This window comes from Vitis vinifera, chromosome 10 (assembly GCF_030704535.1).
Source record: "Vitis vinifera cultivar Pinot Noir 40024 chromosome 10, ASM3070453v1".
NCBI lineage: Eukaryota > Viridiplantae > Streptophyta > Magnoliopsida > Vitales > Vitaceae > Vitis > Vitis vinifera.
This window is the reverse complement of record NC_081814.1, coordinates 6,249,794-6,275,026: the sequence shown is the minus strand read 5'-3', so window position 1 is coordinate 6,275,026 and position 25,233 is coordinate 6,249,794. Positions and strand designations below refer to the sequence as shown.

The following is a 25,233-nucleotide window of genomic DNA, read 5'->3' as shown; positions in this document are numbered from 1 at the left end:
GTTATGTTTCTAATAATCATAAATAGACAAAAAAAAAAAAAATTAAAAATAAGAGAGAGAGAGAGAGCAAAAGTAAAAAATTACCTGCAAATTCTTCTAGTTGAACACTCCTTTGAGTTGGTAGGTTGTAGGAGATATCTACTGCTGGAGAGAGATCCATGATCCTGCCATACAATTCCTGGTGTCCCCTTGTTTTGATCCACTGAGTCTGGATTTTATACCTGTCAAAGTAGAAAATCATGTTAATTTACCGACCCTTCCTATGATACAGTCCTCAACCTCACGCTGTTCATAATTTCTGTTCATTTTTTTTATCACACCAAAACAAGACTCAAGCACTCAACTATTGATAAAAAATCTTTATGGACATCATTCAAGCAAGTTCTTAGCATAGATTAAACAAACAAGCAAACAATGCTGCTTTGCACCTTATTAATGTATATAGCACACATTCAGTCTCACTACTTCTAATAGTCAAATTGAAGCGTTAAACTAAATAGATTGATTTTTAGGTCCTCCTTTGTAAGGATTTGGTTACAAACCTATATCATTTCCTGTCCCACCACTGCTACTAATGCATTGTCACCATTGCTGCTGTTACTTGGCCACCTCAACCATTTCACTCTACTTCCAACTCTTCACTGCCATCAGCAATACTACCGCACTCCACTGATCCATTGAACTACATATCCAAACAGCAAAACAGAAATTCTTGGGGAATTTAGTTTTCTGGTTTCAGATTCCTCATAACTTTCAAGGCTCGTTTTTCTTCTTCTTCTTCTTCTTCTTTTTTTTTTTTTTTTTTTTTTTTTTTTTTTTTTGATAAATAAGGCATTAAATAGAAAAGTCACCCAACCCATAATTTTCAAGTCTTGATCCAAATAAACGCTTCATTTAATAATCATAAGTTATAACTCTGCTATTTAGGTGAGATGCTACATCAATATGCATCTTTAATGTGTTTTGCACATTAAAAGGAACATGGAATAGGAGAATCTGCTAGTTGGACTGCACTTTTGTAGGACTTATTTTCCTCTAGATGTATTTGAAAGTGTGTTCTCAAAAACCATTTTCCCTTTCCTTCCCCCAACCCCAATCACCACATCCACCAATTTTAATTGCTAGATTTATTTATTTATTTATTTTGATAAGTAAATGTTTATCCTAGGACTTTGAACCAGGAACTACCCACAACCCTCCCCAACCCTTTACCACTTGAAGCAGGCCTCAAGGGCAATTTTAATTGCTAGAATTGAAGGATGGTTCCTTTCCTCAAGAAATCCAGAGTATTCAAGATATTTAATTCTACTGATAAAAGGATTCTTCCCAGCTACTTGGGGTTAGGTACAAAAATCCTACTACACCATTCAGCTCACCCAGCATATTGTCCAACCCTAGAATATGCTTGTTAAAGTCATCCCATCATTAACCAGGCAGAATTCCTAAATGAATATATACATATATGTATATATATATAGAGAGAGAGAGAGAGTGAGATACATACATAAAACAGACATATGTGCACACACAAACAGAGAGGGGCTTCATCAAGAAAAATGAGTTTTTAACAGAAAATTGCAAAAACGGATCTGCAAACCCCAAAAGGCCCTTAAAAATTTGAACATTGAAATTGATATTAGAAACCATTGATCCCGGTCTTGTTCATTCATCAACAAATTCCAAAAGACGGCAGCAGAAATGAACATTGTGAAAGCAAGAAAGAGGGAAACTGCTGCTTAGATTCACAATAACTTCAAACATATAAAACGATGTAAATTCAATAAAAACAAGTCTTTTGATGATTGCCACCCAAAGTAAAAGGCTCCATTCTCATTGTTTTGACAGCTTGTACTGCATTTATCCACCCCACCAATTGAAGAAACATATACCAATTTACCTCAAAATTGTCCCCTTAAAGAAAAAAAATCCACTTATGAATTTTCTCGTGTATGCTGTCTTCATATTTTTTCCTCTTCAGAAACATTTTCCATGCAAATTTTGCTCTCATAGGCAAAGGCTACCTGCTCTCCCTCTAAATTGTATGCTATGTCCAGTTCCCTTATGTTGGATAATGCATATAATGTTTCTATATTAGAAGATGTTGTCATCACTGGACAGACAAAGTCACCTGCAGCTTAAGAGTAAGAACTCATCAAACAGAAAAAGGAATGTATATAAGAGCTGCAAAAACCAAGTAAATGTGCCACTGAACATAGCCCTTGCCTATCAATTACACCTTAAATTTGCTGGCAGTGGGAAGAAAAATACCACAAAGGCCAACTGAAACCAACGAAATAAACTACCATAGAAAGTCAGCCCAACCCAGGCAGGCCAAGACCTGAAAGGAAGCTTTGTTTGAGCATTCCCAAGAACCTTAATGCAGTGTGTAAATAGTGAAATCACAACTCACTATCTTATGAGATGGGAATCATAGAGGAGCCTAGATGATTTGGTGTTTCACTCTCTTCCTCAACCTAACTAAACATAACTAGCAGTGGATGAAGAAAAGAAAATAACTTTCAAGGATGTCATAAACAATGGTACAGAAGTAGGCTGTGGCAATAACAATTGTTCCAGTTGAACCAAACCCCTCGACTTCCTGTAATAAAAAGCAAACCAGATATTCTTATGTTCCTTATTGGTTTTGTAATCAATATGCAATACTTTTGCCCCTTTCCATCAGCATATTGATTATGAAAAACAAACCATATAAGATGTTGCCCTATTCTTTAAAATCGGCCCATTCTTCAAAATTAAAAATGACATTGATTCAAAGAAACCTTGTGCTCTATCAGACTATCACGTCCTGCAATCCGATGGGAAGAGTCAAAGTTATGACTCATACACATTTTTCATATGATTTTACATCTTTCCACAAAACTAATAGGAAAATAATCTTATGTTCCAAAACATGAGCATGCTTTGTAATAAGCACAGTAGAAGTGGTATTCCAATCCCAAACTTTTGTTAAAGTGATACAAATAAAGAAGGCATTACATGAAAAATGAGAAAAATTTTGATATTCCAAGTGCGTAAGAGATCCAGGTGTTTTTAAAAGGTATTTCAACAACTTCAAAAGAAGGCATTACATGAAAAATGAGAAAAAAATTTATATTCCCAGTGCGTAAGAGATCCAGGTGTTTTTAAAAGGTATTTCAACCAACTTCAAAGAAGGATCAGTTATAATGTCCACTATAATTATTATTATTATTATTATTATTATTATTATTGGTGGAAAGCCATGCGATACATATAATAAAAAGCAGCATTAAGTGAGATTGTCTGATTTCATATTGTAATTCAACAAAGGTATTTTGGAGAAATTACCATATGTTTATTAGAGGAATAATACACATATATATACAATTGAGAGTCCTAAATTAGGAAGGTATTATCCCTAAGAATCAGCCTACAAGAAAGGAAACAACTTAATTATGGTAAGTACAGATATATACAGCTAACACTCCCCCTCAAGTTGGAACATAGATGTTGATCATGTCCAGCTTGTTACAAAAGTACTCAACTCGAGTTCCATTTAGAGCTTTTGTAAAAATATCCCCAAGTTGCTCTCCAGTCTTCACATAGCCAGTAGAGACTAGATTTTCCTCAATCTTTTCACAAATGAAGTGACAATCGACCTCAATGTGTTTGGTTCTTTCATGATAGACTAGATTCGCAGCAATATGAAGAGCGGCCCGATTGTCACACCAAAGCTTCACTGGCATTGTGCACTTCATTCCCACTTCACATAAGAGTTGATGTATCTATATGATTTCACAAGTAGCCTGTGCCATGTCCCTATACTCAGATTCTGTACTTGAACGGGATACAACACTCTGCTTCTTACTTTTCCAAGCCACTAGACTCCCACCAAAGAACACACAATAACCTATAGTGGATCTTCTATCAAACTTAGAACCTGCCCAATCCGCATCAGAAAAACACTCAATGCGAGTGTGTCCCTGACTACTGTATAGTATGCCTAGACCAGGAGCCTTCTTCAGATAGCACAAAATCTGCTCTAAAGCTGCCCAATGCTTTACTGTAGGCGCAGATGTGAATTGACTAACAACACTTACTACATATGCAATATTTGGTCGCGTCACGGTGAGATAATTCAGTTTCCCAACCACCCTCCGATACCTCTCAGGGTTGTAGAAGGGATCTCCATCATCTGGAATAAGCTGTACGTTAGGAACCATCAGGATAGTACATGGCTTTGCTTCTATCTTACCAGTCTCTTCAAGTAGATCAAGCACATACTTCCTCTGTGATAAGAACATCCCTCTCTTGCTCCTTGATACTTCTATCCCAGGAAATACTTTAGTTCACCCAAGTCCTTTGTATGAAACTTGGAATGCATGAATGCCTTAAGATTAAAGATTCCTGCATGATCATTTCCTATAATAACTATATCATCGACATAAACCACAAGAAGTATGATACCAGCAGCTGATTTCTTGTAGAAAACGGAATGATCTTTCTTGCTCTTGTTCATGCCAAATGCTTGAATCTCCTTACTGAATTTTCCAAACCAAGCACGAGGACTCTGCTTCAATCCATAGAGAGCTTTTTTCAGACAACAAACCTTCCCATACTCCCCCTAAGCAACAAGCCCAAGAGGTTGCTCCATATAGACTTCTTCTTCTAGATCACCATGAAGAAAAGCATTCTTGATATCTAACTGATGTATCATCCACTGTTGGGAAGTAGCAATAGAAATAAATAGTCGAATTGAATTCAGTTTGGCAACTAGAGAGAAAGTATCAGAATAGTCTACTCCATATGTCTGAGCATATCCTCTAGCTACAAGCTTGGCTTTCAGTCTTGCCACAGAGCCATCAGGATTAACTTTTATTGCAGAGACCCACTTGCATCCAACAACTTTCTTTCCTTGAGGCAAATCAACAAGTTTCCATGTATGATTGTCCTCCAATGCACGGATTTCTTCAAGCATTGCATTCTTCCAACCATGATGATTCAAGGCCTCTGTAATAGTTTTAGGTGCTGAAATAGAATCTATAAAGGCTACAAAAACACTCGAGGAATATGACAGGTGATCATAAGACACAAAGTTAGCAATGGAATAGGTAGATTTGCATTGTCATTTACCTTTTTAAAGGCTAATGGGAAGGTCGAGATCACTGGAAGGATCAGATGACGAAGGAGCTGGTGCAAGACATGTATTTGTTGTCACTGGGCGCCGAGAGTACACCTATACAATTGGTGGTTTGACTGGAGCAGGAGGAACATCAACAACAGTACCCAAATGAGCAAGAGACGCATCAGAATCAACTATACTTGATTGCCCAACAGTTGGTCTTGAATTAGCTACTTGATACACAAGCCATTCTTCATCCTCCTCCTCACTTGCAAAACTTGTGGGTGAAGAGAAAAAGGATGTGTCTTCTGAAAACACAACATCCGTTGATACTAGATACTTATTGAGATCAGTCGAGAAACATCTATAGCCCTTTTGCAGTCTTGAGTACCCTAAGAAAACACGCTTTAACGCCTTAGGATCAAGTTTAGTAACAGAAGGCCTTGTATCTCTAACATAGCATGTACATCCAAAAATTCTTGGTTCAATTGGAAAGAGTGATTTCTGTGGATGTATTACTTTGTACGGAATATCACCTTTAAGCACTACAATGGGCATACGGTTGATCAGAAAACAAGCTGTGGAAACTGCATCAGCCCAAAATTGTTTCGGAACCTTCATCTGATACATGAGTACACGAGCCGTCTCAAGTAAATGCCTGTTTTTTCTTTCAACAACCCCATTTTGAGAAGGAGTATCAACACAAGATGTTTGATGAAGAATCCCATTGTGACTCATGTAGTTCTGAAATGAGTTAGACACATATTCTTTTCCATTATCACTTCTTAATATTTTCACAGACACATCACATTGGGTTTTAATCTCAGCAGAGAATGCACAAAAATGTGAAAATACTTTTGAACGATTCTTCATAAAATAAATCCAAGTCATTCGAGAAAAATCATCCATAAAGGTAACAAAATATCGAAACCCAGTTTTAGAAGTAACAGGACAAGGTCCCCAAACATCAGAATGTACTAACTCAAACAAAGACTCAGCCCGTTTATTAATCCTTGGGCCTAAAGAACTACGATGATGCTTCGCAAAATGACATGACTCACAATCTAATGAAGGTAAATTATCAAACTGAAAACATAATTTCTTCAACACCGGTAGAGAAGGATGTCCTAACCGACAATGAGCTTCAACAGGAGAGACATTACTGACACACGCAACTGGTCGAGGTACCCACTCATTAAGAATATAGAGTCCATCAGATACATGTCCTTTACCAAATGTCTGTTTCGTCATGAGATCCTGAAACACACAATGATCAGGGAAAAATGAGACACTACAATTCGGATTTTTTGTAAGTTTACTGACAGAGATTAAGTTAAAGGCCAAATATGGTAACTTTAACACAAAAGATAAAGTAATAGAAGATGTTGGTTTCACAGTACCCTTTAATCTCATAGGTAGAACCATTAGCAATAGCAACAGTAACAGGAGGAGCAGAATGTGTTCTGAAGGTAGAGAAAGTTTTATAATTACCTGTCATATGATATGTGGCACCTGAATCAATTACCCATTTGTTTGAGGAGGAGACAAGACATGTTTTACCTGACTCTGTCAGAGCACTAACAGGAGTAGATGCTTTCAGTGCTTCCTGATACTGTGAATATTTAGCAAACTTTTTTGTTGTCATTGTGACGATCTTGCCTGAGGAGTCTGAAGATGTAGCAACATTGGCAGTTTGATTTCTCCGATTTTGATTCTGCAATTTCTTGCAGTACTTCTTGGTATGGCCAGCCTCATGACAGTAAAAACACACAATGGTACTTGAATCATTGCCACGATTTTCAAATGCCCTGTTTCCGCCCCTGTTATTCACCCTCCTTGCATTCTCTGCATTTCCTCCTTTTGCAACAAGAACATTGGTGTGCTGAGAAGACGGGACATTCTTAGTTCGTAGAACTCTACTAAACACTTCCTGAAGGGAACCAATGTCAGAACCAGAAAGAATCTGAGATTTTGCAGTCTCAAACTCAGATGGGAGACCGGATAAGAAACTCATAACAGCCATCTGTTCCCGTTGAGCCTATTGTACTCTAACATCCGGATTGAAAGACATAAGTGCATTCAATTCCTCATATACCTTCTTGAAGTCCATAAAGGATGCAGTGAGGGATTTAGCTCCCTTCTCAGGACAATGGAAGGCATTCCATACATCATACATCCGAGATACATTTCTTTTTCCAGAGTAAAGAAAATCTAGATAATCCATTAGCTCTTTAACAAATTCACAATGACTCAGCAGACCAACAATATCACTATTAATAGAGTTTTTAATCTGCAGAAATAACCATGCATCATCTTGCATCCAAAGTTTTCTAGTGTTATCATTAAGAGGTTCCTCAGTCAAGTGGTCATCTTTAGCAACACTTCTCAGATAAAATTTGATCGTCTTGCTCCATTCAATATAATTAGACCCATTTCATTTGTGTTCAATTATTTTTGACACAACAGGCACTATATCAACAACAAAATTCTTATTCTCTTCCATGGCAATAAAAATCAATCTCCAAAGTAATTTTACACCCAGATAAGAGCAGTTCAGACCAGAAATTGCAATTCACCACAGCAAGAAGAAAGAAAGAGACAAGTACCTCTTGTAGACCAAACAGAAATAGTAACAAAAACACTTGAAATCCCAAGAACAAAATCTCACAATCCAAGAACGAGATCACCGCACCACACATTGGCCGGAAAACAGGATTGCGACGCCAATGGAACTGGTACAAGCAAAATTACTGTTTCCGCCTCTAATCTCCGTACTGAAAGAAAACCAAGAGGAGACTGCGATCTCTGAAAACCCTAACGGCGACGAAGAAGGAGGAGAAGAATCTCTGGCCGACGGCGTTGGCGACTTCGAAGATGAAGATGAAGCGAAGGAGGATGAGGAAGAAGAAGGAGGGAGCAAAAAATCAAGAGAATTGAGATTGGTTGAGGATGGTAGCAAATTGGAGAGCATGTTTCGACGATTGGCGAGTGAGAAAGTGAAGCTGCGAGTTCACGATGTTCTGATTAAAGGAAACACCAAGACCAAGGACTCGTTGATTGAAGCCGAACTAGAAGCCATCAAGAACGCCACTACAATGCAAGAAGCTGCCACGCTCCTCCACGCGCCAGCACGTGAGTTGACACGTCCTGCTTCTAAGGGCGCGTGAGCTTCACGCGTTCAGCTTTCGGTCGCCGGACTTCGAGTACCGGCCGATCCTGACACCACGCTTTCCCCTCAGTAGGCAGTGACACTACCAAGTCACTTTTATTCCGTGACCCAAGAAGAACAAAGAATGGCAAAATGTCACTGGAAATTAGTGACTCAGAAATAACAAACCCAAAATTTGAGCCAAAGGCTTTGATACCATGTAATTCAACAAAGGTATTTTGGAGAAATTACTATATGTTTATTAGAAGAATAATACACATATATATACAATTGAGAGTCCTAAATTAGGAAGGTATTATCCCTAAGAATCAGCCTACAAGAAAGGAAACAACTTAATTATGGTAAGTACAGATATATACAGCTAACACATATTAACCACAAAGGATAGTTTTGTTAAAAGACATGGAAATAATAATAATAATTATTATTATTAGTGGAAAGTCATGCAGTACATATAATAAAAAGCAGCATTAAGTGGGATTGTCTGATTTCATATTAACCACAAAGGATAGTTTTGTTAAAAGACATGGAATTGTGCTTTGACATGTACAAATTTGTTCAGAAGGTTTCATCATACAGTGACACCTTTGAAGATGTTTAGATATAGCCATGCACAGGGGATGCAGATATGGCACCAAAGAAGTGGACATATCATCATACATACACCATCGGTTTCCAATTTTCTTGTCCTTTTCTTTCTTTTTTTCTGAATAAAAGGAATTATTAGAGAGCAAGACCCAACCATGAAGCCCCACTTTGAGTCTCAAGAGTAATTGAAAAAATGTAGTAACAAGCCACATACAATTCACCTTCACAGAAACCCAGTTTGGCAGGACCACTACCAAGGAATGGCTATTGACAAAACAGTGGTATTAAAAGAGAAGGCACAACAAACAAATAAAAAGAGAAACTACTGACTATGAAGTTGTGGCTGATATAGAGACCCAAAAAAAATAAAAAATAAAATAAAATAAAGGAAAAACACACAAAGTTCTGAAGCGTTATTTCCACAAACAAATATTTCAAAATCCCACCCTTTTATACAATCTTCACAATCACTTAACCATTTTACTGTCAGTTTACCTAGAAATCACTGCTTAAGTAAGCCCTTTAAATATGTTCTAGAAGTTACTTCTTTAAACACTATATTTTTATCTTCACTATTCTTTTTAGGAATTTATTTATTTTTGATAAGTAAAGAGAATTTCATATATAAAGAAACGCCAAAAAAGCGACTCAAGGTATACAAACCTATACACCCACCACCAAAAAGGCCAAAGAAAAAGAAGAACAACAACATCCAGTTGGCCCAAAAAACAACCTTAATACGATCCCAACCAATCAATAAAATTAACCATAATTAGAGGGTATTCAACTATAAACAACTTAGCCTCAGACCAAAGAGAATAAACAAAAGAGTATTTCAATCTCTGGATTGATAACACATCATCCTTGAAGGTCAATCTATTTCTCGCCTTCCAAATTGTCCAAAATATGTAAAGAGGAGCAGCTCTCCACACCTTCCTACGCTTTTTGCCCACAAAAGTAACCATGCCAGCTAAAGAGAGTCTCTCTAATTGAAGAGGGCAGCACCCAAGACACCCCAAACAAAGTAAAGAGTAACTCCCATAGGACCCTTGTTTTTTAACAATGAAGAAGAAGATGGTCTATTGTCTTCTCATTCTCAAGACACATAAAACATCTATTTGTCAAGGCTCATCCTTTTTTCTGAACAAGATCTAGGGTTAAGGCTTTACCCCACGTAGCCTCCCATGCAAAGAAACTAATTTTGGGTTGTACCCACACATTCCAAATACGGGTAGAGGGAAACAAATAATTGCAGTCCGCTTCTAGAGCAAGGTAGAGAGACTTGGCCGAGAACTTGTCACTCTTTGTTTCAGTCCAAACCACCATATCATCCACATCTCCAAGCACTCTCTTCCTGTAAAGACGCTCCAAAAATCTTTCCGCCTCCTCCACCTCCCAATCATTTAGGGCTCTTGAAAAACAAGGATTCCAATCCCCCCAACCCCCTTCAACCGAGGGATCCCAAAAATCCGCCACCCAAGCTTCCTTGTCAACAGACAAAGCAAAAAGGGAAGGAAAAGACTCACACAAAGGGGAATCCCCACACCATCTATCCCTCCAAAATTTCACCCTCCTTCCCATTGCCAACACTGAAATAAATCCGGGCACCCACCAACTCCCAGTCCATCCTTATTCCTTTCCAAAGCCTCACACCATGCGCCTCTCTCACTTCCCGAGAGCACCAACCCTCTCTATCTTCCCCATACTTCCCTCTAATCACTTGATTCCACAAAGCTCTCTCTCGTTTGCGAATTGCCAATTCCATTTGGAAAAAAGAGCCTTATTGAGGATGGAAAGACATTTGACCCCCAAACCCCCTTTCTTTTTACTTAAGCACACCAACTCCCATCTTACTAAATGTGGTTTTCGCTCCAAATTGCCACCACCCCAAAGGAAATCCCTTTGAATTTGCTCTAGTCTCCGACTAACTGAACTTGGTAAGCTTAGCAAGGACATAAAATAAATAGGAAGGTTCGACAAAATATTTCGGATTAGAGTTGCTCTTCCTCCCTTAGATAAGTATTGTCTCTTCCACATGGCCAATCTTCTACGAAATCGCTCTTCCACTCCATCCCACACTGATACTGACTTAAACGGACCACCCAAGGGAAGGCCCAAATAAGTGGACGGGAGACTACCCACTCTACAACAAAGTCCAAGGCGAGATCATCAATATTCTCTACTCTCCCTACTGGAATGAGTTCACTCTTCTCCAAGTTTATTCTCAACCCCAACACGGCCTCGAACCACATAAGCAACCAACTTAGGTAAGTCAGATGGTCTTGAGAAGCTTGGTAGAACACCAAGGTGTCATCAGCAAACAACAGGTGGGAAATCTGAACCCCCTCTTCGCTCCTACCCTTCACCCTACAGTCCGACATAAAACCTCCGTCCATAGCCCTTTTAAGGAAAGAGCTAAAGACCTCCATGGCAATCACAAAAAGATAAGGTGAGAGAGGGTCACCCTACCTCAATCCCCTTGAGCTTTGAAAGAAACCCTTAGAAGTGTCATTAACCAACACAAAAAAACTTGCAGTGGATATGCACCACTTAATCCACCCTATCAATTTCTCACCAAAACCCATTTTTTGCATAACTGTGAGAAGAAAAGACCAATCCACATTGTCATATGCCTTCTCTATATCAAGTTTGCACAAAATCCCATTCTCATTATTCTTCAGAACCGAATCAATAGCTTCATTAGCTATCAACACTACATCTAGGATTTGTCTACCTTCCACAAAAGCCCCTTAAGCCTTAGAGACCACCTTTCCAACCACCTTTTTTAGCCTATTGGCTAGAATCTTAATCAACCACTTGTACAAGCTTCCCACTAAGCTTATGAGCCTAAAGTCCCTTAAATCTTCAGCCCCCACTTTTTTTGGTATTAAAACCAAAAAAAGTTGCATTTAGACTTTTAACAAATTTACTGTGTTCATAAATTCCCTAAAGAAACTCATCACATCATCCTTCACAAAGTCCCAAGCAAACTGCCAAAAAGCTATTGAAAAGCCATCAGGCCCCGGAGCTTCATCCCCACTACATCCCAACAACGCACCATACACCTCCTCTTCTGTGAACGGCACCCCCAACGCATAAGCATCCATATTCTCCAGCATTTCACCCTGCAAGCCCTTTATATAATTTCAAAGATACACCCTGCAAGCCCTTAATAAAGCAATTTCAAAGATAATATAATTTCTATCTACTAAAGAAAAAAGATAATGAGATTTCTAGCATGGTTACAGTAGCCATGTTATTGAGAATGGTCAAAAAAATAGTGTTCGACAATTTAATTTCCAAACAATACCCCTTTTTCAAGGAAACATTGATGTCAAAGAAAACAATATGCTGAAATGACCTAACAATATTTATGAGAATGGAAAACAGGACTCTAGTGACAACAAACATAATTCCCCCTTTGAAATTCATCGTTCTTTTCTTAGTTGGTTTTTAATTTATGCACGTGCTTCTGATCTTATTCATTCTCCATGAAATTAACTGTTTATCTCTGATCAACATTCATAAATGTGTGCATGTGTATGTAACAATTTAACTTCAAAGCCATCAGAATCTTAAGCCTGCTTATCAGTAGATATATTCATGATGAGCATTAAATAACTTCGTCAATCTAATCTCAAAGAGTGGGATAGCAGTTACCAACTGTCCCAAAATTCCAATTTATACATTGCCAAATACCTTAATGGCTCTATTTAAATGTTCATTCCTTCCCAAACAGCTACCTCAAACCAATTTTGAAAATCAGGAATGGCAAAAGACATGAATCTGACTGAATCGGGTTCTCAGAGACATGAGAGAAAAGAAAATCAAATGCCTAAGGGCGTAGTACATACACACCACTTGTGATTTGGTTGTGCCTCTTTTAGGTATTTTTAATTGAATTTGTTCATTCTATGGCATTTTTTAACACATTTTTTTCTTTGTTCTTTTCAAGGACCAACAAAGCCTTAAGGTTGAATTCCCCCAACATCCACAAATTAAAATTATATAATTCCCAACATCAATACTGATTGGCATTGACATTCGCTCACTGAAAACCTTCTTTGGAAAAAAAAAAATTATGCCAAAGACGTCGTCCAAAATAATTGTAATTGGAAATCCCCTGTTCACGCTATAGATGAGTTGACAACTTCATCTTCATTTCAAGACTAGGTGAAGGGATGAGGAGTTTGGAACCTTTTCTGGGTACTTTTTTCCAGCCAAAGCTTCATAAATTTGATTTACAACGCATTGTAAAGTTCAAGTTACAACTGGTTTTCCAAAGACCCTTTGTATTTGACTTAATTTTTCAGGAGACTTGAGGCTGATATACACACACACACACACACACACACACACACACGTCCAAATTGGTTCAAAGACACATTTATTCCAAAATTGGTTTCAAAGACATTTGATTGACCCCGTATGCAACCCACATTTGAGCCTCAGCAAGTTTGATTAGAGAGTTTTTAAAAAATTTTAAACTAGCAGAAAATTTCAAATTCAACTCTTTAAGGTTTCCATGTTGTGAAAAGAACCTAAAGCATATGAAACCTATTTTTGTCTTTATGAGACTTTTTCCCATTGAAAGGGAAAGAATTTCGCCCCAAGATTTTTTGGTTTTCAAAACAAGGATTTTATTGTGTCTCCACGGATATTTTGGAAACAAAAATACTGACTTCAATCTATTCATCACAATGGGTTTGTGACCACTTTCCATGGAGAAGAATGAAGTCCTTGGTGAAGTTCAAAGGAGGCCAAGGCATCTACTTATCTGGAGTTCGTACTTATCAAAAAAAAAAAATCCACTTATCTGGAGTTCTAAATCAGACCTCACTAAAAGCACAGAAGGTTGGCAGAATCATCAATGAGTAGAAGCATTGGAGGGAAGCAAAGTTTGAAGTAGAGCTGCTTTCACAGTTGGGATGTTGATACTCAGGGTTTGGTAAAATTGTGTATTCTCTTTAATTCTACTAGCGGAAGTTTCTGCAATCTGCAGCCCTAAGCCCATGGTCTTTCCACTTGACAGGTAGATTAATAACTTACAGCGTTTCCATGTAATTCACATGTATCATCTTTTTACTTCTCTTTTTTCTCAATTGAGATTGATTGCTGAGGTAGGTTAACTGAATTGATATCATAATTTGTTGACATCATTAATTTTTAAAGGATAAACCTATCCAACCTCCATCTAATTTAGGAAGAAAATTTTTTTCAGTTTCAATCTACTAAATATTTGAATAAATAAAAAATCCCTGACATAGTACTGTAATACTTTGAGCACCAAAAGTACCATTGATGACAACCCACAAATTTAGAAAGATTATGCTCAACAAAATTAGAATTAGCACCAAAACGTAATGTGTTATTATTAATTGACAAACAAAAATTTACAGACTAGACTATTCAAGAAACGGGAAGTGGAACTCAAATGTAATAAAAACAAGAAAATAAAAACCCATTTAAGACAACACTAAAATGAAACTCAAACAACCATACTAACCCGAATCTGGAGCCGCCCTGAATTGCAATTTTCATAGATTTTGACTCAGACCGAGTAATCATACATTATAATGCATAAGCATCCCCTTCACAAAAACCCCCAGGTGTCCGATTTTTCTAAACCCACAAAACTCAAATGCATACGATACCTTGGGCGGAATCATGATTAACCAGTGAAAACATGGCTAATCATACTTCTCTCTCCAAGAGTAGACGAGAAAGAACACCCAGGAGAGCGCCAATAGAATGTCTCCAACAATCTGTCTCAGCCAATCCAAAGCAAGATCCTCAACCCTTCGTTCGAAATAAAACCTCCAGAGAGCCATGGAAACATGGAGAACGATGCAACCCTTGGCGAAAAACGACTGAAAGTCCCGGTCCCTGACGAAAGCGACCATGAACAGAAGGAATCCAATTGCGAACAGAAGCAAACCCGAAAATGAATCGGAGGTCCGGATCAAGAGCTGATCATGGGGCGTGGATCCGAGCAGCTTGGTTGCAGTTTCGGGTCCGTGCCCGAATTCGTAGATTTCCTTCATGTAGAACATCATTAGGCCTCCACAGGTGAGCGCAATTATGGAGTGGAGGAGGCAGATCACGAAGAACCCCGAGGATGACCCCATTGATTGTACGGTCATGGAAATTTCACCAAGAAAAAGAAAAAAGGCGGGGACGAAAATCAAAATCAAAGGACCGAAAGTGTTGGCATGGCGCACAGGATTAAACCCCTAAAAACCTAACCTCCGTTGAAGAAAGAAGATGGCGACCCAAACATAACCCTAAATCGAACCCTAGCCTCTCAATTTTCATTTTCCTTGATAATATTTGACGAACAAGAATTGTGAGCGATGGAGAGAGTGGACATGTAGTAGTGTGAGATTCAAAGACTAGGGACACGTGGCGGATGTTTAATAGTGCCGACAGAGAGGGATGGCAGGGTTGGGTGGGACCTCAGGTGGCCTTAGCGGTTAAAAAGTCGTTGCGGTGGGTCCACTTCACTTGGCGCGTTCCGAAGCCTGCCTGCATTGCTTTGTAGGTTGGTCCCACTTTTATTAAGTGCACCTTATCCAATTCCACGGGATTTCTTTTTGTTTTTATTTGTGTATTTTGAATTTATTATAGTGCTAAAATTTATCCAAATAGTCGATGGAAAAGCATACCCATTGGTGGCAACTCATATATTATAATTAATTATTTGGAATATAGAGTATATATACAAGAAAAAATGAATACAAATAGAGACTTGCAGAACCTAAAGAAAGTGAGAAGAAAAAGAAAAACTAATGTGGAAAGAAATAGTGTGTTCTTCTCTTTGCAAAGAAACAGAATTACAACACTCATCCTTGCAAGAATCCTTCAGCCCCGCGTCCAATTTGAAACAGGGAAGGAAAGAATAAAATTTTACCTTAACAAAATTTTAACTTGAATCAATGCCCTTAGCACCGGCCACAACTTTCCGGTGACGCTTTGAACTGGATCTCCTTTCTCTGCTGCGCTTTGCTGGGACCCTTGTGACTGGATTACTTACAACCCTCACAGTTGAGATCTCAGGAGGCGGTGGCGGTGGTGGGGGTGGTGGTGGCACAGGCAGTTTATTAACCAACGGTGGGGGCTCAACAGCCAGCACAAGAGGGGGAGGCAGAGCAACTGAAGAAGCCATGTGCTCTAGTACATCTCTATGGTACCCCTGCATGTATCCACACGTAAAAATTGTCAGTTAAGAAATACAAATATATATATATACATAAGAGGGTGCAATCCACATTGACTTATTGTCCTAGGGGATTGCTTCGGAAATGAAGAGCGCCATTAAAACAACATTTAATGAAGGTCACTGATTTTACTTAAACCTTCTGAGTACATTCACCCATGGTGAAACCAGACAAAATTTATAGAGAAATAGTAAACTCAATCGGCAGGGAGAAAGAATAGTAAACCCAAGCACACTTAATATGAGAGTTTGTAGTCTAGTGGTGGCTCCCCAAGAGAGGCCAAGGCCAAGGCCTCGACTCATGGGAGGGACTGAGCCAAGCCTGCCAAGGAGTTCTGTACCCAGGAAAGGAAAAGGAGAAAAGCTTGGTTGAATGGGGGCATATTCAGATCACCGTTACCAGATAAGGAAGCAAAAATGGACAATAAGAGCAATCAATGTGGCCCAAACAAAAAATGGAAACAAGATGCAGATTTCAACATGAAACGTCAGCAAAACAGATGAGAAAACGGTAAAAAATCAGTACATGAAACCCCAAAACGAAAGTTAAAATGATAAAAAGCACTCCACAGAAATGTTCAGTGAATTTCTATTGGCATGCCTGGAGCAGAGTTATCACAATGGGAAAGCACATACAGGAAACAAAAAGCCACAATTGCAGTCCAATGAATACACTGGAAGCATGAAAGGAGCAAAAAAAGGAGTCGGAATCTTGCAGCAAAGTTTAAAAAAAGGAGCAAAGAACATATGCAAAATATCCCACGTAGAAGAACTAGAATTGGTCACAAAACATGTTTCTCTTGAACACCGGAAATGATTTCCAGATGTACTCCAAGCATTTCAAAACCCCCCTAAATTTTAGGAATCGTGTCCTGGGGAAACATTTTCCACATTTGACCAAGTTCCTTGGCACCTAGTTTTCAGCACTAACAGAGATTGCATAAACTCATTATCAAGAATATGCTGTTGAAGAAAACGGAATCCATGTCCATAGTAGCCAATGTAAGTTTTCAACAAATAAACAGTTGTTAAATAATTTATTATCACCATGAAGATGGCTGCCATTTTCAATAACAGGCATATCCATGATTATGGATTCATACTTATCGTAATACATAAAGGCAATAGAGCAATTCAATCTCAAGAGACACCCAAATGAGAAATAATAAAATAAATCATATTTAAAATTATGCAAGTTAAGTAAAAATGCAAATTTACTTTCTTAATTAAATTCTACTTAGCAATGCCCCTCCTCAAAGAACCTGCCTTTTCTACAGTGATTTTCTTTCTAAAAGAACAAAGCTATAACCAGGATAAAATGATTACCTGAACTACAAAGTTACGCCTTTCACAGTCCAAAAACATATTGACGGTCCAATTTGTCTTTGCTCTAATCTTATCTCTTACGGTGGAAAAACTTATTTGATCCCTGGAAGTAAAACGGTCAACTTCGTTGAACCAAAGGCAAGTAAATAGGTTGCTAATAGGAATGTGTTCCCTTACAATCACGCACCCTTCAGGCACATCTGCAAACCCAGCATGAAACCAGAAAACTGAATGAAAGATGGAACAGATAAAACCGAATAAAAACAAAGAGAAGAATGATCTTGGACCTACCACTTGTAATGGGAAGCTTAGCCTCAGAATATGGTGTTAAACCCTCACTTTTATAAAACTCAACCTGAAAATCTATCGATGCATTATCATACTTCGCAGCAGCTTTATTTGCCTCAGCTTCTACAAACACATCAAAGCGTCTATAATGTCTCGAGATTGCAAAACTGGCATTTTTCCTCCACAGGAACCTGAAAAGAATAGGATTAAGGTACCCAAACATCAATTGTCATGAAACAGAACATCTAGAAGCTAAAATCATAGCTTTTATTCAACCATACAAATGCAAGCAGTCAAATTATTCATTCAAATAGAAGAATTTGGACATCATCCTAACTACATCCATAAAGTCACAGTAGAAGGCTTTAAAGAACCAAATTATTCACCATTTGAAAATCCAACCTCTTTCCATAACTAACTGTAATCTAGATTCATACCACAAGGTTTTTAAACTTCAAAGGAACCAAATTATGCATCTATATTCCATGTGTTGCAGCATACGTCGAGACAAAAAATAAATACTCTTGATCTTGAAAGAAACTGACAGAATAAGTCAATCATACTTTGATTAGCCATGTTGAATTCTATAATAAGTTCTATCACCCAAATTTTGTTAAACTTGAACAAACTTTTACATAAATGAGAGATATATCAATGGGCAGATGACCACGGGCTCATTTGTACCTTTCAAGAATTTGAAATGGATCCACCACAAGCTCAAGCTTTCCATCAATCCACAGAGAATAGCGAGCATTAGGGAACATCCTATGCAGTAGAAGCTTTGGAACCTGCCATGGAAACCATTTGGATCAAAGGGGGTTTAAAATACACCTTGATGAAACATTAATGCAAGTTAGCAACTAAGTATTTTTTCTCTAAACTGGAACTTTATTCAAAATTCTGTTAATATAAGGAATGGCAACAAGTACAGTAGAAAAGACAAAAAAGAAATTCTTGCCATGGATATCCAACCAAGGACAAGATAGAACGTAAGTCTCATACTCCATGTCAAACCCAGCTTTAAGACCAACAACAATCCCTCCATAACATGATTGTTTTTTTTTTTTTTCCCTTTAAATTTTTGAGAAGTACCATGATCATGGATCATCTAACACTATCACATGCAGTTAAGCATTATTTTCTAAAATCATTATGTATCGACAGTATTGTCAATAACCGAAGTAATAAGTCTGGGCCACTTACCACAAGCACTTACAACAAATGCATATGGCAAACTACAAAAAGTTTCAAATTAAACTATTAAATACCAAAATCAACAGGATACAATCCTTTATTAAGGAATAAATAGCCTTTATTAAGGAATAAATTCTGATATAGTTTCATAATAAATAGCCTAAGGAGGCTGAAGCACAACCATAAATAATGATTGTTAGCCTGTCATATACTGTGTGCTCATATCCTAAAAGTGTCTTAAGCTTTTAGGAAAGTTGACAACTTAACATGGCATCAAAGCTCTGATTAACAATAGGTCTCAAGTTTGAGTCTCTCATACTGTTTATTCCCCCATCTATTTATCTATCCTACTGCCTATACCCTCATCTGTTTATCTATAATTAATAACTACTATTGACCTGTCTTTCCACAGTATGAGACTGCACATGAAAGCTTAAGCTTTTAAAAAAGTTGTTAGCTTAACAATGATGATATTTGAAGTTGATAAGTCAGACCAGAATCAGTTTTTCCTATGTAATGACTGTTATTTCTGGTTCCAAAAGAGGATACATTAAGGAGCATATGTACATTTTCGTTACATGCTTAAGCTGTATAGCTCCCTTTTCTTTTGGGCTTTGAAGCTTGTCATAGTTTTAAAAGCCCTAGTTATAGCGCCTTGCTTGCCAAGACATGCACCGTATTGAAGAGGCGCGCCTTGGCTACTTTACTTTTTCTTTTTAAACACTTCTATTCTTTGAATTTCAAATTGCATACTGAAATTTATAAAGTTCTGATATTTTTTTGTTGAATATTTTCTTTAAAAGTTAGGAATCATAAATTTTTTATTGATTGGATTATATTTTGGATCATATTTTATAAAATTGATATGCATCCTACATCACGTTTCACTTGACTTAAGTCATGACGTATGTGCACCTTGTATTGCACCTTAATGCCTAAACTGTAGGAGACTCTTTTGAACCTTTTGTGTGCCTTGTGCCTTTTAATCCATGAAGCTTGTTATACTCCCTACTTTTAGTTTTGATTAGTTGTTATAAGATTTTGGAAGTACTTCAAAAAACATAAACTTTGAGGCTCAAACACCAAAGACTCCACGCATCAGCACAAAGAAAGAGAGAGGATTGGGTTTGTGGGAAAAACAAAGAAAGAAATATGCTGACTTCAAGCTGGAAGAGCTTACATTGCTCTAGAAATATCAGCAACCAGGGTTTAGAGTTTTTGGAAGTAAATAAAAAAAAAAGGGAGAAAATTAAGACAAGAATAGGAACTCCAATGAATGTCACCACTAATAAAGGAACACAAGCCCTGCTAAGAACGTATATAAGCACCTGGACCTAAAGGCTCCACACTTTCACAAGCTTAAAGGGTATTTCAACAGAACCTCAATGGAGACAAACTCAGGTTACAGGAGACAACTGAGAATGAAGATATATATACATACACACATGGATGTGTGCATGCATGGATGTGTGCATGTGCATGTGTGTACATACATACATGCATACATACATACATATGTATATATGTATGAGTGTGTGTGTGTATATGTGTGTGTATGCATACATGTGTGCATATGCATGGACTGAAAATCCATGTTAAAAAAAAAAGGGAGAGAAATCTGTTTCTGAGTCAAGTAATATCACTTGACTTCTTCTAAAGGAGCTTGAAGTGTGATATTACAGTAAACTGGTCAAAGCAAGTGAATCTGGAGAAGCAATGAAAGAACAATTGAGTTAACTGATATACTTGTTCTCAGTGGAAGAGGAAAAAAAAAACAGAGAGAAAGAGAAGAAATAGCAGGTAGATCAATTGTCAAGTCTCAGATTCTCAAACGGCCAAAAAAAATATATGTGATGCAATTAGCACCATAGATACTGATAAGATGTTCCCTCCAAGATTTCAAAAAAATCAAACCATAATCACATCATCAGTTTCACCTAATGTTTCATAAACATTATAAAAGTTGGAACACAGTATGCTTCTTAAGGTTTCAGCTTAAGTTTAACTTTGACCACCAGAAGTGGAACTGATAAAGGTTTCAAACCAAAACATCAGATATAGATCAAGGCTATAGACTAAATGGTTACCTAAGTTATGTTATGTTGCTCTAAAAGGAGTTCAACAATAACCAATACTCATTGATAAAAAATTCATTTAAGTTATTTGATGGTATGATATCAAGACTCTGAAAAAAAATTCTCTTCACTAGGCACATAAAGCATATGCCAGTGGCTTTCCATGATAAGATTCTGTAAGGCCAAAACTTTGGTTTTGAATCATATTGGTCTTCCGGAGACAGCATCAATCTAGCAAGGGCTTGCAGAAGATGAAAACCAGAACATCAAGTCTATCAACATAATTGTTTTAAGTTCAATTCCAGGTTCTACCTTATATAATTAATAGTGGAAGTCTACAAAACTTCAAACCATGGATTTAGGTCCATCATCCTTACATTCCTTCTGAGTTTATACTACATAAAACATTAAAATATATATTAATACACACACACACACATCTATATATATATATATATATATATACACAAGAGTATAGCTGCTCATTCATTTACTGGCTAAAATTCAGAGCATTTACCTTTCCATTGCGTCTTGCATCATTGTAAGGGAGGTTGTGAACAACAACAATTCTCCACAATCCAACCCTCTTGTTGTCATCCAAACCAGAAGAATTCTTCAAATGAGCTTCGGTTTCTTCATCCACAAACATATAGAAGCAGACATTCTCTTTTGCAGCATCACTAATATTCTTTGGCTGTTGTATCACATCATAGTTTCCTGATCAAGAATAAACTCATTAGAAAACCAAGCCACCAGCTTAAAAGGTAAGAAAAATGGTTAAAATGATTCATATAGAGCAGTACCAAATATTGCAGATGCAACAACCACACCATGACATTGCTCCATCTCAAAAAGGTCAGAATCATCCATGTTGAATCCTGTCCGCTGACCGGGTATAGCTCCTCTGACAAATCTGATTAAAACATGCACCAATTAAAACACACTACAGAAATGAGTGGAACTGAAAGAAAATCTGATACACATCATTAGTCATGAATGTACTAAACAAAGAGCAACAATAAGTCCAGTTAAATTTGCAAGGAAAACAACCTCCAGAAATTATACAAATAGTTAAGAAAATAATTGAAAAAAAAAAAAAAAACCTTCATCATACCCGCAGTGCACAGTCATTGATTCTCTTATATCATAAGAATTAGCCCGCTGATCCAGAGAAGGATATCCACCAAAGTCAGAGCCGCCAAATGAATCACCTTTGGTTAAATTTTCCTCATAGACAAATGTTAAATTATTAAGTAAGGGAGAAGGTGATGGGTATTTTGGCATTAAGGCGATGGCTTCTTCCACAGGAAGGTAACATACTGGACATGCTGAAACATAAGGAAGCAAGAACTCAGCAATTTGAAGATCTATTGATATAAATAAATATGTCTTAGGACGAAACTACAACATAGATGCCATCTTGGAACTAAATACATGTTTGTGAGAGATAGCAACAGCACATTATTATATTTTAAAACCCAAAAAGCTTTAACAACTAAAACTTACGCCGTGGTCCAGTTCGTTTTTTATCGGCTGGTGGGGGCGGCAATGCAAAATTTTCACATGGATGCCCTGGAGGAAGGTTATACCCCAAAAACACTGGGGCAGGAGGAGGAGGAGGAGGAGGAGGAGGAGGAGGCTGCGCTACACTTTCACTTCTCACAAAAGAACTATTGTTCATTCTGTATAAATCAAGAGAGCGTGTACTAAAAGATTTAGTATAAACGAAGGCCGGGCTGCCATTGGCTCCAAGTTTTCCCACACTATCAACTTCTCGTGCATCTTCACCTGTAACCACCCATAAATCATATTATTTCCTCAGACTAAACAAAACAAAAGAATAGTTACAGATATCAAAATTGAAACTTTAAAAACACAACTTCACCTGTAACCACCCATAAATCATATCATATCCTCAGACTAAACAAAACAAAAGAATAGTTACAGATATCAAATTGAAACTTCAAAAACACAATTCTGTTAAGGTGAATCTAAGTAAAAGCAAATATATCCATTTGGCATCAAATTGAATCCTCTAGACAATAAGATACAGGTACAAAACACACAACAATAAAAATCCAAATCAACAAATGTGAAACAGTTAAAACCCTACAATTTTTTCGAATCACTAAAACCATTCAATCCGGCTGAGAACTAAAAGGTCAAAAAGTGTTTGTGAATTCAAATTCCATCGTTGGACTATCCAAAAACAGATCACTCGGAATTCAAAAACCACTGTTGCACAAGGAAAAAAAGCAATATTCAAATCCAATAACCGATCAACAATACTACTACTACTGTTAATAATCACAACAACCAAGTGGGTGCAATCAAACCTTTGCCAACGTACAAAACCCAAACGAAAACCGCGGCAGAGACTACGCAAAGCAGCAGCATTCCAACCTTCTTGCGGCCGGCAAACTTACAGATCCAATGAACAAACCTCTCCTTCTCTTTGACCATCTTGGGCGGCTTGCGGCCAAGGGAATAGCCCGGAAGAGGAGGAGGAAGCGGCGTCGCTTGAACGGGCAACAAACCACCGTTCTGAAGTTGTTGTTGCTGTTGTTGCTGCTGCAGCAATGAGCCATAACTCCCTGAACGCATACCCAATGACCCTCCATTCATTGTCCCCACAAACACTCACCTCTCATCTCAATTCCCACACTCCCTCAATCAACTCCACTGGAACAACCACACAGATACAATCACCATTGATCGATCCGCTCCTCTCTCAGTGTTCCTTCACGTTGATGTTAAATGAAGAGAAAAAAAAAAACTCAATTTTCGTGGGCATGAATGTCAGTTGATGCTCAAGAAACCCCAGAAAATGGATTTGTTATCAGAGGGTTTGAATCTAGGGTTTCTGAGATCAATCCTGGATCGCGATTTGCCTCCGACTCCTCTTTTGGAATTTCCCTGTTCTTTTTTCGATTTCGGGATGTCGTTTCGATATATATGAAACTCCCAGTGAAAACACGAGAAAATCATTGGAGCCTCTAAAGTGCGCGGTGTGCGCACTATCCGAGACTGACGCCGACGTTTTATCTTCGATTGTGGTTGGTAGCCGGTAACATGTAGTTTGTTTCATGGATAAAAAATAAATGTTCCGCTGTAAATTCAAAATTTTCACCGACCGTCTTCCGCTTTCTTTTATTTTTAAACCATATATTATAATTTTTGTTACTCATATTTTTCATTATTAACGAATTAAAGAAATTTAATTTAAGTTTATCATAATTGATTAAATTAGTTTTTTATTAATTTTTTTCCCTTTTTAAAAATAATTAAGAAAATTTTATATGGCCCATTTCATTATTTAAGAGTTTCTATTATTGTTTGAGTTACAGATATTATCACAAATAATTTAAAAATAAAAAAATTAATTAGAATTTTTTAAAAATTAAATTAATAATTATACTTCTTTTATATTTTATCTTAATTCCAAAATAATTATCAATACTTAAATCCGATAGATTGTTGTTGGTTGTTATTAGTTACTGAGATAAGGAATTAGAGATAATTAGCAAACTAGGAGACGTTGGACTTGTTCATAACTTTTAACTTTTACTTTTACCATTGACAAGATTTTGATTCACTTTCAAATGCTATTTTTTTTAATTAAAATAATCGGATAATGGCAATATATAAAAAAACAAATTAACAATTTTATTAAAAAACAAAAAATAGGGCAGATTTGATCATATTTTTTAAAACTTATTTTTAAAAACTGTTTTTTATTCTTTTAACTTAAAAAGAATTTTTAAAAATAAGTTTTGAAAAATATGGTTAAATACATCTATTTTTTATTTTATTTTTAAAAATTGAAAAAAATATATTTATTCTCTAAAAATTATTATCTATTTTACTTTATTTTTAAAAATTGTTTTAAAGAACAATATCAAATCGTGTTTTAACTTTTAAAAAATAACTTTCTATTTTTAAAACGAAACAATCAAACAAGTTCTCAAATCAAATAACCTTATTTTCTTTAATAAATTCCCACTGAAAAATTAAACCAATATAACGATGTTTTAATATAAGAAGACAAATCTTCACTTTCTAAAAAATGTACCATTTGATGATCAAGTTACGTAATAAAATTTTTAACAAAACTCAACTCACATGTCAGATTAACGAGGTTATATTTGGTTTCAAAAAATTTGAGAGAAAAGAAAAATTAAGAAAAATAAAAAATAGATTAAAATTTAATAAATTATTTTTATTCGTTACTTCAAACTCATTTTATTTATTTTAACTCATCGATATAAATATTAAA

At 36.8% G+C, this 25,233-nt stretch overlaps 2 protein-coding genes across 2 annotated transcripts; both read right to left on the bottom strand.

Annotated features, from left to right (window-relative positions):
- Positions 1–540: 540 nt before the first annotated feature.
- Positions 541–23,922, bottom strand: LOC100256311 (probable hexosyltransferase MUCI70). Its single transcript, XM_059739989.1, has 10 exons — positions 23,294–23,922; positions 22,464–22,745; positions 22,072–22,285; positions 21,761–21,870; positions 21,475–21,674; positions 18,373–18,476; positions 17,692–17,879; positions 17,401–17,600; positions 15,769–16,050; positions 541–682 (listed from the first exon to the last, which is right to left on the bottom strand). The coding sequence occupies exons 1-9, from the start codon at positions 23,580–23,582 to the stop codon at positions 15,781–15,783; spliced, it is 1,857 nt and encodes a 618-aa protein (XP_059595972.1). The 5' UTR covers positions 23,583–23,922; the 3' UTR covers positions 541–682; positions 15,769–15,780.
- LOC109122084 (uncharacterized) lies at positions 14,206–15,245 on the bottom strand. Its single transcript, XM_019218286.2, has one exon. It carries the CDS (start codon positions 14,999–15,001, stop codon positions 14,549–14,551), a length of 453 nt encoding a protein of 150 aa, XP_019073831.1. The 5' UTR covers positions 15,002–15,245; the 3' UTR covers positions 14,206–14,548.
- Positions 23,923–25,233: the final 1,311 nt, after the last annotated feature.

Excerpts from the sequence above, each read along its gene's own strand:
- LOC109122084 (XM_019218286.2), bottom strand. The coding sequence starts at position 15,001 with ATGACCGTACAATCAATGGGGTCATCCTCGGGGTTCTTCGTGATCTGC.
- LOC100256311 (XM_059739989.1), bottom strand. The coding sequence starts at position 23,582 with ATGAATGGAGGGTCATTGGGTATGCGTTCAGGGAGTTATGGCTCATTG. Across the intron at positions 17,880-18,372 it reads CCATTTCAAATTCTTGAAAG|GTTCCTGTGGAGGAAAAATG; the intron begins GTACAAATGAGC and ends TATTCTTTTCAG. Across the intron at positions 16,051-17,400 it reads GGCGTAACTTTGTAGTTCAG|GGGTACCATAGAGATGTACT; the intron begins GTAATCATTTTA and ends GGATACATGCAG.